The sequence below is a fragment of the Fistularia commersonii genome, chromosome 24 (genome assembly GCF_037954325.1).
Source record: "Fistularia commersonii isolate RoL2024-O1a breed Wild chromosome 24, RoL_Fcom_v1.0, whole genome shotgun sequence".
Taxonomy (NCBI): Eukaryota; Metazoa; Chordata; class Actinopteri; order Syngnathiformes; family Fistulariidae; genus Fistularia; species Fistularia commersonii.
Window position 1 is genome coordinate 6,404,876 of NC_141307.1, and position 15,193 is coordinate 6,420,068.

General features: G+C 45.2%; 2 protein-coding genes across 3 annotated transcripts; one reads left to right on the plus strand and one right to left on the minus strand.

The window, feature by feature from the left end:
• Window positions 1-1,017: 1,017 nt before the first annotated feature.
• LOC147219774 (tyrosine--tRNA ligase, cytoplasmic-like) lies at window positions 1,018-5,082 on the minus strand. The gene is made up of 8 exons (XM_086171181.1): window positions 4,948-5,082; window positions 4,692-4,864; window positions 3,791-3,920; window positions 1,932-2,012; window positions 1,621-1,710; window positions 1,395-1,530; window positions 1,224-1,309; window positions 1,018-1,134 (listed from the first exon to the last, which is right to left on the minus strand). Exons 1-8 carry the CDS (start codon window positions 5,080-5,082, stop codon window positions 1,018-1,020), a joined length of 948 nt encoding a protein of 315 aa, XP_086027307.1.
• A 4,212-nt stretch (window positions 5,083-9,294) lies between these two features.
• Window positions 9,295-14,548, plus strand: yars1 (tyrosyl-tRNA synthetase 1). 2 transcript variants are annotated; one of them, XM_086171508.1, is made up of 14 exons: window positions 9,295-9,379; window positions 10,335-10,404; window positions 10,641-10,787; window positions 10,867-11,042; window positions 11,115-11,244; window positions 11,337-11,417; window positions 11,692-11,784; window positions 11,883-12,018; window positions 12,126-12,211; window positions 12,319-12,448; window positions 12,608-12,717; window positions 13,139-13,332; window positions 13,415-13,556; window positions 13,690-14,548. In XM_086171508.1, exons 2-14 carry the CDS (start codon window positions 10,348-10,350, stop codon window positions 13,798-13,800), a joined length of 1,593 nt encoding a protein of 530 aa, XP_086027634.1. In that variant the 5' UTR covers window positions 9,295-9,379; window positions 10,335-10,347; the 3' UTR covers window positions 13,801-14,548. The 2 variants fall into 2 exon arrangements, with proteins under 2 accessions (XP_086027634.1, XP_086027633.1); XM_086171507.1 differs by lacking the exon at window positions 9,295-9,379 and adding an exon at window positions 9,416-9,434.
• Window positions 14,549-15,193: the final 645 nt, after the last annotated feature.

The window sequence follows — 15,193 nt, forward strand, 5'->3', positions numbered from 1 at the left end:
GGAAACAGCTGTCAGTAACCCCTGACTCTGAGCCAGTTTCAAATGGTAACCTGAGGTGACTGGACTCCATCACCCCGAGAGGCAGAGCTTCAGAATAGCAGCCGCCGGTCCCTTGGTAATTAAGCCTGCCAAACTCAATTCATTGCTTGATGAGAAAGCAACAGGGAGCTTTTCTTTTCTGGCGAAGAAACAGTTTTCCCTGCTGGCGCTCTGATTTCAACACTTTCCATTTGCCTCTGTAAACACCAATACAGATGAGACGCCTCAGGGTGGAGACACGGACGACCCACTGCCGGATTAGAAATCTAACTTGCCACGTTGTGGTGCATGAGAATGAGGAAAAACATCCTCTGAATAACCTGGGGGGAAAGAAAAAATATCCATGTGCGTCCTGAGACGTGCAGAAGCACGATCAACTTGCAACAAAGAATAACTTAATTGACATTTATTAACAGTGCTCGCTGGTTGACTGAAGTAGCTTTCACAAAGCGGGACAAACGTTGGCAGTATTCTGTACATTTTTCGCTGAAAAAAACTAATGCGTCTTAGCAGCATAGTTGGAGTGTAGTGTCTTTTAGCGACACCTTCATGCTATCTGCGGTAAACATATTTAGAGACACTGGTCTTTCCTCATCTCCCACTGAAGTCACAGTGAAGCCAAGTGTTATAAACCCTTCATCATAATTCCTGGTCTTAGATTTTAGGTGTCTTTCATTCGTGTCATTATCTCCATTTCTCACTGCCTTTCTTGCGATCCCCGTTTGATATTTTTCCTTGGCGTCTCCTGAGGGTTTGTTCACTGCACTTCATATCTCCTGCTCTGTGCTGTGTGCGTGCACTTGGTGCAAAAAAAAAAACGACACCATAGAGCTAATACTCTGCACACACTCTTGACAATGAGAGTGCCGCTGCCACCCACTGTGGATGTGCAATTACATTTTATTCTAGTCCAGATAAGCATGTTCCACGGGGTCACACGCACCCCAGTATTTGAGAAGCAATGCATTATACGGTATGTCAGGCACGGTGAACGAGTTGGCTGAGCTCGGGGGATTTGAACTTTCTCCTGATGGGCTCCAGCAGCTGGTTGAGAGCCGCTTCCAACGAAGCCCTCAGCTCGTCCGAATTGATCACCTGACAAAGCGAGGGATTGCAAATTCTCAGGCGAGAGACAGAGAGTTGTTTTCAGATGTTCGGGCGGTGACGATGTGGTTCCGGCTTACCTTGTCAGCGAAGTCCTTCTCCACCTCTTCGAAAGCGGTGTAAACTTTGTCTCCGCCGCACCTCGACACTCTTTTGATAGAGAACTCTGGAAAAATGAGGTGACTTTCACTCTACATTCAGTTTTCACCATCCAGTCCTGCGTTAACTAAGGGATAACAGTGGCTTCCTACCTCCGGGCAAAGAGAAGAAGACGTACTTGACCAAGGAGAGAACTCCGTTATTCTCCCCTTGCTCCCAGAAGGCCTTTTTCAGCTTTTTTTCCACGTCTTTCCTTGAGTCGAGCAGATCAATCCTCGAGTCTTGCAGCTGAAAAAGACACGAATGCACGATGACACTAACAGGAAATAAAACGTCAAAGCGAATATCTGATTTAACCGATCAAGTATAAGGTCTTACTTGTTCTGGGGAGAAGCCCGTCTGGCCTGATACCAGTGGGTTGATGAGATGGATGTGCTTGGCGTAGCCCATAGAGCGAAAAGACATGTACTGAGACACAATGAAACGCTCCACTTAGTTCACAACCCTCTTCACACGCAACATTACCGATACCAAGAGGAATCACTGCTGATCATGAATCAATTTCACAGGCAGCGGCCCCGCATGGGAACGCTGATATGTTAATCACAATTCCAAACTGTCACAGAGTGACCAGGTCATCGCCCCACGTGACGTGGAACTAAGACTGATGTGCAAATAAGAGCAGATACCTTCTCTGCCAGGGTGAAAATATCTCCTTCATCAAGTTCTGCGAAGTGGGCGTCGACTTCGAGGTGTTCCTCGTCCAAAGCCTGACGGCAAAGATGAGATTCTGCTGTTATTCCCTGGTGGACACTGAAAAAAAAAAACTGTCGATTCTTCAGACGTCCATTGTTCTCCTTTTTAGAAAAGTTCATTTAGCATTACTGTGGAAAACCTAGAGAACCCCCTCCAGAGCTGCATTGTTCGACACCACAGCTCTGGAGGGGGTTCCGGCTCAGCATCAATACCAGGATTCCGGGGTACGTCAGCTCACTCAGCAGAGGATCCTCCATCTGTTCCTCCACCTCCGCTGCATCTTTCTTCACGTCATGTTCTGCCACCATACCGGACAGGCTGTTTTCTCTGGTGAGAAAAACTGAATTTAGAGCCCACTCCTCACATATTGTCCAGTCTGGAGAGACGGTTACTTTAGGAACTACCGACCTCCTGAGCTGGTAATCTGTCTCTTTCATGAACATGAGTCTCTCTTGAGGAACGCCCATCGTTTCTAACAGGGAGTTGATAATTTCTTCGTGGTACCTCACTCTTTCTTCCAGCTGCTCCAGGGGCACCTTCATGTTGAGATGCGCATGCATGTCTGCAAATAGAACAGTGACCTGCAGATTAAACAAGAAAACACAGATATTTAAACACACAAAGATGCTACATGAAGACATTTTATATTTTTTACTCAAGCTTGGCCTTTGAGCTCGGAGGTGGGCTTCGATGCTCCACAGATACCCCTGTTTTTTCAGGTATTTGTAACTACAAGCCTAAGATAGGCGGTTATCCTATTTTAATACTGGTGATTTATTTCTCCGCTCCGCCCGAGACCTGCCGGGGACGTTAGGTAGCAAAGAATGTTCTTCTTCTCCTTTCGGCTTATCCCTTCAGGGGTCGCCACAGCGAATCAAACATCTCCATCTAACCCTATTCTCTGTATCCTCCTCTCTCACTACGTCCATAAATCTTCTCTTTTGTCTTCCTCTAGACTTCCAATTCCAGCATCCGTCTACCAATATATTCTCCATCCCTCCTCTGTGCATGACCCAACCATCTCAGTCTGGCTACTCTGAGCTTCTCTCCAAAACATCTAACATGTGCTGTTCCTCTGATAAGACTCATTCCTGATCCTATCCATCCTGGTCACTCCCAAAGAGAACCTTAGCGTCTTCATCCCTGCGACCTCCAGCTCTGCCTAATGTCTTTTAATCATTGGAACTGTTTCTAGTCCATACAGCATCACTGGTCTCACCCCTGTCTTGTCCACGTTTCCTTTCATTCTGGCCGATAGTCTTCTATCGCATAGTACCCCTGACACTTTTCCCTACCCATTCCAACTGGCTTGAACCCGTCTCTTCACCTCTTTTTCTACACTCTCCATTGCTCTGGACTGTTGACCCCAAGTACCTGAAATCCTCCAACTTGTCAGGTAGCAAAGAACGACGGTACAAGTAGAAAAGTCCGATGGATGTCGACAATTGCTACCTTCTCAGCCAGATTGAAAATCTCTCTCCGGTAATCTTCACCGAATTGGCTGTCTGGGATCAGGCGCTCCCCATCCAGATCCTGTTGTCAGAAAACAAGATGCTGCTGATATCAGAATGTCTGGGCATCCTGTGGCTTACTTTTCAAGTGAATATTTTCTTCAATACTTTTTGACTATTAACCCTCATATTATGTTAAGGGTCAATTTGACCCATTGAGTCAATGGGTGAAATGGGTCAAATTGACCCTTAACATAATATGAGGGTTAAGGAATATTTCTCAGAGAATGTCTTTCTATCATGGCTCGGGTCTTTCAGCCTGTACGGTTCAGCAACCGTACCTGGATGCCGGGGTACATCAGATCACTCAGCATAGGATTCTCCACCTGCTCCTCCACCTCGGCCGCCACCGTGCCGCCGATATGTTCCGTCACCATGCTGGACAGGCTGTACTTGTCCAGACTGTGCACCCTGACAAACCAAAACATGAACCACAGCCCACTGGATGCTTATTATCAACTACATAACCCTAGAGCAGGGGTCAGCAACCCGTAACACCCAAAGAGCCATTTGGACCCGGTTTCCTCGGAAAAGAAAACCCTGGGAGCCACAATTACTTTTTGACGTCTAAAATGAATAAAGGTACCACTACTTATGTTGCTTTTTATTACCTTTACACTTTTTATAAATAAGTGTGTCGTGTGTTGCTTCTGAAATTCATAAATGATTACAGAGAAGATTAAATCTTATTATGTAATGAACTCATTTAGAGCTTTGGGCTTTCAGAGCGTTTAGCGGAGCCTTGACCTGAATTTTAAAAATAAATCAGGAAAGAATCACTGTGTCAGTAAACAATAAAAAATAATTATTTGCAAAATGTCTTCATAAATGTCTATTTTACGTGGTTTATGGGACTTCTGCTCCTGAACTTCTGCTCACAGCATCTGCAAATCGGGACTTTACCGGCTGCCGGGTATACCGGCTTCCGCGAGTGTGACGTTATTTTGAGCGGCGAAAAATAATAAATATAATTTTATTTAATATTTCAAGATCACAATAATCTTCCAACTTAGAACTAAAAACTAAAAAAACGGGAATTAACACAAATGGAATATACTTCAATCAAATGTTTATAATTTATTTTCCCAAGCCACTCGGAGCCGCAGTGTAAAGATGCAGCTCCGGAGCCGCAGGTTGCCGACCCCTGCCCTAGAGAAACAATCAGACGAGAGCGTTGCTGACCTACTGAGCTGGCACTCTGTCTCTTTAATGAACTTGAGTTTCTCCTGCGGGGCGCCGATGCTCTCCAACATGGCCTTGATCATTTCTTCATGGTACTTCACCCTTATCTTCAGCTGGTCCGGGGCAACGTTCATATTTAGGTGTGCATGCATGTCTGCAAATAGAATCGTGACCTGCGGAGGACAATAAAAAGGACGTAATTCAACATCTGGCGAGATGAGCTTCTATAAACGCCCAGAACGAAGCGCCTACTCGCCTCACATCTGGCCTTGAGGAAGTCGCCAATCTTGAACACGGGGACAAAGTAAGTTACGTCTAGTTTGACAGCGATGGCTGTTCTCCAGAGCACCTTCAGCTCCCTTTCCAAAAGGATTTGCCTCAATTTGTTCATTTCAAGGACCGCCTGGAATAAAAACAGTTACTGGGGGGGGATTGCTTGGTGGGATGTGTCTCTCGCTGTGGATGAAATCATAACTCAGTCACCCTATTTAATTTTTTGTGGTGACTATGAAAAACTAAAATGGCAAGTGTGATCTCTTACTGGCACCAAGCCTTTATGGTCACACCATAAAGCTCAACTGCTCAGTGAAACTATTTCTTTGTTCCTCCGGACATGGTTATCCTGTCTGAAAACTGCCTTGTTTGCTTGCTCGTGTTTAGCTCACCAAGAGATTTCTTATGATGAGAGGCAGCTTTTCGTATTGGCAAAGCTGATCCATCATGGTCCAGGACCTTCTGACTGCAAGGACACATGGAAAGCGCTTCGTAAAGGGTTGATGATGGCGACTTTTGACATAAATCAGCCCGGCTGACACTGCTGCTGACACCAACAGCAGAAAAAATGAAATACGTAAACGTATGTAATGGAACTTGAAATAAACAAGTCAGTGAGTGTTTCTCATATATGCGTGTGTGTAAATGTATTGACAGGCTGGTGATTAACAAACATCTGTTTTGACCCTTGAAAAATTGCATCAGTTAGAATGTGCCAGCTAATATCAAGTCATAAAATCCACAGTGCGCAGCTGATGTCAATGGCTAGACAGCAGAACTCACCAAATTGTCTCAGTGACAGCAAAATAGCGGGCCAAACAACAGGAGCTTCATTTTTACGGCGTCACTTTCTTTATTCAACTCCGGTGGTCCGGTTGCATGGCTGCGTCCCGCGGTGACGGTCTCAGTCAAATGTCAAATTATCTTTAATGTTCAATCATCCCTCTGGTCCTGGAACAGGTTGTGATGTCACAAAGGGGATAGTGATGTCACGCTCTCAAAGTTGCACATTATCTGTCCCCCTTCTCTATTCCGCCATTTTTAGGTCACCCAAGGAGCTCCGCTGCTCACTCCAACGAGCCACTTTTGCGGAGCGAGTCATTCACACAAGGAATAAAAAGAGTCGAACAACAACGACATTCTGCTGAATGGTGTTGTCGTTACCTGAAGCGCTGCTTTTGAACCATCTGCCTCCGTCTGACCTCGTTCTTTGCTTCCTATTTTCTCACACCAACCAACTTCATGTCCTCTTTTCATCCATCCGTCCTCAGGTCTCCCGCTCAGCCTCCTTCTCCCAATATACCCACGATCTCCCGAGTTCCCTGAGCTGTGGCTGATTTTATCTTGCAATGTTTGCCTGTTTTGAGTTTTTTCTCCAGAGCAAGTAATGAGATGAGATGAGAACAACTTTATTAATCCCGAAGGAAATTGTTGTGCCAGAGTTTCAAGTAAAAACATAACAGAAATAGATAATAGTGTAAAGGAGGAAGAATAAGAAATATAATGAAATATAAATTGTCTTAGCTGTTAGCAGTAACTACAAAGATTGAAGATTCCCTGCGGCTGACGGAAGAGGAATTAAAAAGTCTGATAGCCTCAGGTAGGAAAGACCTCCTGTGGCGTTCAGTGGAGCTCTTTGATGGTATCAGTCTACGACTGAAAGAGCTCCGACAGGACATCAACGTGGCATGCAGGGGGTGATGGATGTTGTCCATGATGCTGAGGAGCTTCCTCATCATCCTCCTCTCTGAAACCTGCACAACAGACTCCAGCTCCACTCCCAGGACAGACCCAGCTCTCCTAATGAGCTTGTTGAGTCTGTTGGTGTCAGCTGTCTTGAGCCTGCTGCCCCAGCACACAACAACATAGAAGATGGCACTGGACACCACTGAGTGGTAAAACATCTGCAGCATGGTCCTGCAGACGTTGAAAGATCTGAGCCTCCTGAGGAAGAACAGACAGCTCTGACCCTTCTTGATGATGGCATTGGTGTTAAAAGTCCAGTCCAGTTTATTGTCCAAGTGGACACCCAGGTATTTGTAGGTGTCCACAGTGTCCACATCAGTACCCCTGATGGTGACCGGATTCAGGTGGGTCCTTTGTTTCCTGAAATCCACCACCAGCTCCTTTGTCTTAGACACACTGAGCTGCAGGTGGTTCAGTCCACACCATTCTACAAACCTGTCCACCACGCTCCTGTATTCCTCCTGGCCTCCGTTGATGCAGCCCACGATGGCAGAGTCATCTGAGAATTTCTGCAGGTGGCAGGACTGCGAGGAGAACCTGAAGTCTGAGGTGTAGAGCGTGAACAGGGAGACAGGACCGTCCCCCTGTGGCACCCCCGTGCTGCTCACAATGGTGTCCGACGTGATGTTTCCCAGCCTCACGTACTGCGGCCGACCTGTGAGGTAGTTGTTGATCCAGGTCGCGAGTGTAGCATCCACCTGCATGTCCAGGAGCATCCTGTTCAGCAGGGCAGGTCGAATAGTGTTGAAAGCACTGGAGAAGTCAAAGAACATGACTCTCACAATGCTTCCTGCCTCCTCAACGTGGGTGTATACTCTGTGCAGCAGGAAGATGATGGCGTCTTCCACACCCATCTGGGGCTGGTAAGTGAACTGCAGGGGGTCCAGCGAAGGTCCGACAACATTACGAAGGTGCCTTAGGACGAGCCTCTCCAGCGACTTCATGACGTGTGATGTCAGGGCCACTGGTCTCTTCATGTCCTCTTTTCATCCATCCATCCTCTGGTCTCCCGCTCAGCCTCCTTCTCCCAATATACCCACGATCCCCCGAGTTCCCTGAGCTGTGGCTGATTTTATCTTGCAATGTTTGCCTGTTTTGAGTTCTTTCTCCAGAGCAAGTAAGATGGTTAAGTCACTGGAACATATGAAATAAACTCAGCAGGGACGTACATTCATCTAAAAGGTTTCTGCATCGGTTTTCCTTTTCATTATTCCCAAACACCCGATGCATTACATGGTCATTTGTGATTTCAGTCATTTTTGTATTACTTAACAAGTATGATAATTATATCATACTTGTTAAGTAATACAAAAATGACTCAGGTGGAGACACTTTATTACTTTTGTTATGCAAGTATGTTCAGGCAACAAATATGTAGACTAGTAATTCTTGCTTCCCCACACCACTCCCTCCAGGAAATATCCAATCCGATCACTGAATCTTTCATTCTGCAGGTTCCAGGCTGCTTGGTATGAATCCTCTGATCCGATCAGAAAGTTACCATCTCGGGCTTCCTTAGCAGCTCCACCAACATACTTCTGTGGCTGGTACATTTTCCCCTCTCAATTAGTTTCTGACAGGCTGACTTTCTTCGGTTAAACTTGGGTGAATCCCCATAATAGGTGGCAGGTTCTGGTATGAGTTGCTTGTATCTTGCTTCAACTAAGGCCTTGACAAGTTCTCCTCTGCTATCTTGTGGCAAACTTGTTGGAGTGACTCTCTTCAATGATGTTCCAGTTCAGCTTTATGACCTACTTTCTCAGCTGTGGGAAATTTAAAGCCTTGTCTTAAACGGCCCAAGTCTGGATTGATGTTTCCATCACAAACCTTGACCATAAAGCCAGACTTGATGTGCTCCAGGTCTACTTGTTGCTGGATGTTTGTCTGCAACCCTTCCTTTTGCCCGAGGGCACAGAAGATCTTACATATCAATGCAGTAAGCAATGTGAAAGGCTCACTGACTTAATCAAATTAACCCTTTCAAAATTCTGAAGACTCAAAGTTGTATCACTTAAGAATCAATGATTGTGCATGTTAGACCAAAGGAAACCACCTGTCACAAATACAGCGTCACTGAAATGTGCACAAACTGCTACATGGTGTCCCTTATGTCTTGTGAGAAACTATTGCTGTTAGCAGGCTTTGTACCTCCCCTCAGAACACAAACTGTGTGTATTCATTTACTTCCCAAGAAGGAGTGAACGCTCAACTTTCAGCAAGAACCTTCAAGTCCCATAAACATTACCGCCCAAACCTTCAGCGAGGTCTCTGCAGCATCATAAGATCTCCCTAACTCGCAGCTTCCCCATCAAGTAGCCAGCGCGACGGCCTGTGCATCAACTAAACATTCCCCAGACTACATGAACCATAACAATAGTTCCGACCAAAATATCACCTAAAAACAAATGTCATCGCACAAAATCAAATGAAATAAATTTATATTTATTAAAAAAAATCAAAGAGGGATGGCATTATTTTACGGTGGCTAGATCCCCTCTTGTTTTTAATCAAAATGCTTATTTTCTATCGTTTACTTTGCGATCGGTTGCTTTTGCCTGGAACCGGAAGTAGCCAAGCTGACGCAACCGCTACCCCTATGGAAGCAGCGCTCTGACGGTTCCATCCGGCCGGCTTGTCTCTGTCACGCCGCTTTTTCGTCAGGACTCAAAGTTAGTATGTTAATTGTGGTACCTATTTCTTGAGCGGAAGGAAAATGCTGCTGGGGTACGAGCGGGTCCTACTCGATAACATCCCGTCGTTAACTTTTCAATCGTGGTCACTCATTGTCAGCGGGTCGTGGGTTTGTCGCAGGCTAGGTTTAGTGGCTGACTTGGGTGTTAGCATTATGACAGATCACTTAGCTCGAGGGTGGGCAATTATTTTGGCTGGCGGGACACATTTATTTTTTAATTTTGATGCACGGGCCAACTAGGTAGCATGTGAATTGAACAAAAGAAAAAATGAATTGAAATATTATATTCAAATTTTGTGGCATTTCAACATTAAAATCATTAGAGATCATATATATATATATATATATATATATGTACCGACATTATATTTTATATAACCATTACTACAAAGTTAAACAAAAGGAAATAATAAGGAGTTCCTAAATTCAATATTGTTGAAGATCCTCATTAAAATATTCAAAGGAAATAGTTTGACGGGCTGGATAAAAAAGCAAAACGGGCCAGATGTGGCCCGCGAGCCGTAAAATGACCAGGTCTGACTTGGATCTTATCTTAACTGATAGTAACCTTTTTTAAGTAAACTGCCAACGGTTTCTCCAATTTATTCATTCGTACATTTTCTCAACGGAAGCCAATATAAATCACTTGAACACCATCTAGTTTCGGATGATGATCTGATATAATGCACATAGCCACAACGAAGGACGCACTGTCACAATCGGGGAAAGATTATTACGAAAGAATTATGACATGTTACCAAGCAATCTAGGTATCTTCGGTATGAATGAGGATGGGTTTTAGCTGAATTAAAGGTTGACATGCAGGTCTTGTTGGTTTTTATAGCGCCATTAGAAAAATGATATTTCTGACGGTGTACGGGACCTTTCAATAGCTGGCAGTAACACAACATCAACATACCTGTCCTCCTCAGGAAACCCAGCATCATGGCAGATCAGCTGAGCCCGGATGAAAAGTTCCATCTCATCACGAGGAATCTTCAGGTGAGAAACTCCAGAACCACCATTTTAGAGCCTCAATGCATTTGTTTTGCTGCCCCAGCTAGTTCATTTGAAGATTCAACATCTGTGACGTGAAAAACTGAAATACTGAAAATGGATTCTGTTCAAGTTCTACGTTCACCGTGGTAGAAGAAGGGTAACCCCTTCAGAAAGCGACTGGAGCCCTTATGTGGGCGTGGATTTTTTTTCAACCTGTGGGTGTTTGTGTTTTTGTGCAGGAGGTCCTCGGAGAGGAGAAGTTGAAGCAGATTCTTCAGGAGAGAGAGCTGAAAGTGTACTGGGGAACGGCGACCACTGGCAAACCTCATGTAGCTTACTTTGTCCCCATGTCCAAGATAGCAGACTTCCTCAAGGCTGGCTGTGAGGTGTGAGCGTCGTTGCATCTGCAGAATTCTAAAAACTCCTTAGTAGGTGTTCATCTGTGTCTTTTTTTTTTCTGCACAGGTCACTATTTTGTTCGCAGACTTGCACGCCTACTTAGACAACATGAAAGCTCCCTGGGAGCTGCTGGAGCTCAGGGTGCAGTACTATGAGCAGGTCATCAAGGCCATGTTAGAAAGTATCGGTGTACCTCTGCAGAAACTCAAGTTCGTCAAAGGGACAGACTACCAGCTCAGCAGGTCAGTATTCCCACCGTCACATAACTAATGAATGTGCGAAATTGATTCTTCATCTTCAGTTTTTCTTGCCAGGGAGTACACTCTGGATGTGTACCGCCTGTCCTCTTTAGTAACAGAACATGACGCCAAGAAAGCTGGAGCCGAGGTTGTCAAACAGGTGGAGCATCCTCTGCTGAGCGGGCTGCTGTACCCAGGGCTCCAGGTGAAGATACCGCCTACCGTGATCCAAACGTCCAGTCTGTTCAATTCTCTGCGTCCCATACTGCGATAACTCATGTGACCGTTTGTCTTCAGGCTCTGGATGAGGAGCACCTGAAGGTGGATGCCCAGTTTGGAGGAGTCGACCAGAGGAAGATATTCACTCTGGCGGAGAAGGTACCGTCTCTCACAGACCCAAGGTGTTCTTTTCTGCTCACCACATACAGCCTGTCAGCAGTGAGGAGTGGAATTATAAAGTAGAACTTGGTTCACGGTCAGTTCTGGTCAAATCACATCTCGGTAGCTGGACTTGGTTGTTCCTCCAGAATACGTTTGACCTCTCATCAGAGGGGCCTCTTCGGTTCTGGACTGCGTTCCTGGCGCTTGATGAATTTGTGACACTTCAGCAGTGATATTTGTGATGAGAGTGCACTGTGATTCCATCTGTCAGTACCTGCCCTCTCTGGGGTATGCAAAGCGGGCCCATCTGATGAACCCGATGGTGCCGGGCCTGACCGGGGCCAAGATGAGCTCCTCGGAAGAAGTAAGGTTTTAATGTTTGTTTCAAAGAGTTGACACTGTGCATCGGAATAACCCATCGCTTATTTACATCACGATCTTTCTGTTGCCTTCGATGGACAGGAGTCCAAGATCGATCTGCTCGACTCAAAGGAGGACGTGAAGAAGAAGCTGAAAAAGGCGTTCTGTGAACCTGGAAACATCCAGAACAACGGTGTTCTGTCTTTCGTCAAATATGTCATTTTCTCTCTCCGTGGAGGTAGAATATGCTTCCTTTCCACTTCTTTTTCTTCTTTCCACCTCTGCTTTGCATCATTTTCTCCTGCTAAGACTAAAAATGAGTGACACTCTGGATCGCCCTTTCAGAGTTCTCGATCAAGAGAGACCCCAAGTGGGGTGGAGACAAGGTTTACACCGTGTTTGAAGAGGTGGAGAAGGACTTTGCCGAGGAGGTAAATCACAGACCTGGCAGTCTATTTCATGATTTTAGACTCACTCTGAAGCAACGGCCAATCTGGTCGTTTCTCCTCTGACGAAGCAAAACCTCTCGCTCTGTTAGTTGATTCACCCAGGAGACCTGAAGGCGTCTGTGGAGGTGGCACTCAACCAGCTGCTGGAGCCCATCAGGAAAAAGTTTGAGTCACCCGAGCTCCGCAAACTCAGCAACAGCGCCTATCCATCGAAGACCAGTCAGTGTTTCGCTTTTTTTTAAAAATCATACTTATCAACAGATTGATTTCAGCGTCGCTCTTCACGGCTACTTGACGTGCGTGTGCGTGTGTGTGTGTGTGTGTGTGTGTGTGTGTGTGTGTGTGTGTGTGTGTGTGTGTGTGTGTGTGTTCGTGTAGAAGGAGCAGGAAAGGGTGCTAAGACAGCAGGGGGTGGAGGAGGGGAAGACGATGAGCTTGCACCCTCCAAACTGGACATCCGGGTGGGAAAGATCATCAGTGTGGAGAAGGTAGGAGGTCAATGGACCACTCTTTTGTCGAGCCCCACGCTTTTCGCAGTCAAATAGAGAGGAACCTTGATATCTCGTTTTTCTTGTTTAATGACCAGAAAATCTCTTGAGTCTTGAGGGTGAAGCAGTTTGGCTACCTCTCGCTTTGCCCTGAGAGAATCTGTGAATCTGCCTGTTGTCATATTTTATTTTTAAACTTCATTCATAAGGAAGTCAGAGTTAAGTCAGCAAGTCACTTTCACTCTTTGAGTGTTTGGTTTTGGCCAGGAAGGCATTGAGGCTCAATAGCACCGCCTGCTGGTTGAGTGTCAGATGTGTTAAAACCATTGCATGTATGAGCTCTAGGACTATTTCAAGATGTGAGCGTGTCCTCAAAAAAAAAAAAACACCCAAACTGCTCTTTACGCTGCCCAAATGTCAGCATCCCGACGCTGACTCGCTGTATCTGGAGAAGATCGATGTGGGAGAGGCGGAACCCAGGACAGTCGTCAGCGGGCTGGTGGCCTACGTTCACAAGGAGGATTTGCAGGACAGGATGGTGCTGTTGCTGTGCAACCTGAAACCCCAGAAGATGCGCGGGATTGAATCTCAAGCCATGCTGCTGTGCGCCTCTGTGTGAGTGTCACTGCCGCTTTGCCGGACGCCACACGACACGGGCGTTACTGTTTAACACCCCTGCCCTCTGGGTGATTTCCAGCGAAGGAGAGCCCAGGAGAGTGGAGCCGCTTGACCCTCCAGAGGGCTCATCACCAGGGGAACGGGTGTTTGTGGAGGGATACGAGGCAGGCAAACCAGAGGACAGACTCAACCCAAAGAAGAAGGTGTGGGAGAAACTACAGGTACATTTACCAGTTCTTCATGATCGTTTGTGCAATCAGAATATTAACCTTTCATCATTTTTCCTGCACTGCAGTAAAATCCTTTGTCTGCCCACACTTTCTACTCCATGATCATTTCCCCATCCTCACCCAGGTTGACCTAAAGATCTCAGACGAGTGCGTGGCTCAGTGGAAAGACAAGGTGCTGATGACCAAAACTGGACAGATCACATGCAAAACACTGAAAGGAGGCAACATCAGTTAGATGCTGAAACAAATCGACGACCACAGAAGCTGCTCCATCGTCCCCTGCCATCGAGAGTTTCATTGACAGCGTTGTAATTTCAATGACAACGAGCAGTCGTCATCTGGATAATTCATTTAGTTCAGTAGGATGTCATTCTGAAAGTTGCCTTTGACCTAATTATGAAAAGTACATGCGTCTCGAAATCATGAGGTACACATCCATCTACTTAACATGTAACTGGTTATATATATATATATATATATATATATATATATATATATATGTATATGACCTGTATAAGCATTTAAAATTTTGCTCTGAAATTAAAAATGAAATCATTCATTTTTCTGCCAAATGGTCATAACCGGGTGCCACTCAGACAGCGAAGGACCTCTGGCATCACAGCGCTGGTTGACACTAGCGGCAGAACGGGATTCTCAGGCCTCGACAAAGGGAATCAATCCAGTACTTTTGTGTCTAATACGGCACTGTTTTGTTTACGGTTGGTTCCTTGGAAAGTCAGACAAGCAGCAGATCTGTCAAATTGCACTAATCACGTTGACTTGAGACATACAGTGTGTAAAATAAACATTACATTACAGTCATTTGGCAGATGCTTTTATCCAAAGTGACTTACAAAAAACATTCACGATCCTGTAACGGTGGAACTGCGGGTAGTATTGTCCTTAAATCACTGTTCGGACATTGATTGTCATCAATAATGCATTGTGTCTTCAATAAAAACTGATTCTCTGGTTTGCAGGAATCCAAAATATATCTTAAATGGGGGTGTATGTTACAACGGGATTTAAAAGTCTCATTTTGTTGTGCTGAAGTCGAAAAAAATCCAGTTAACATCTTTAGACCTTTAAATTTTATTTAAAGAAGTGTTCACTGTACATAAACCTTTATAGTCATCAAAATGGGGATTTCAGGCCTATTTTGGAGAGCCAATGTAATTCACTCACCCATGGTTTTGCAGGAGAAAGTATTTTGTGCAAATAGTGACAGGCCCAGATATCCCCCTAAGCAGACTTGGCCAAGAGATTTCTGATGAATAGAGAAAGATCAATTCACATTTAATACTCAAACTGACCTCACACTAACTACTCCAGTGTATTGATCATCTGGTACCAATGGTCAATATTGGCCCGGGATCATGTTTGGTAGGAAAAGGTGACTGACAGTGCTACAAGTGGCGAAACAATCACACATCAATAAATATTATACTTGTATTTTTTTGTTTGTTTTTCAGAAACTCCTCTCAAATGTGTCAGGTTGAATTCTTAGAAACAGATTGTGAAGACTCTGTAAAAGCATCTTAGAAACATAATGGTTGCAGCAATCAGATGCGGTTAAAAAAGTGCCCTGACTGACTTGCCCTTTCCCTTTTTTCTCAAACGCCTCTGCA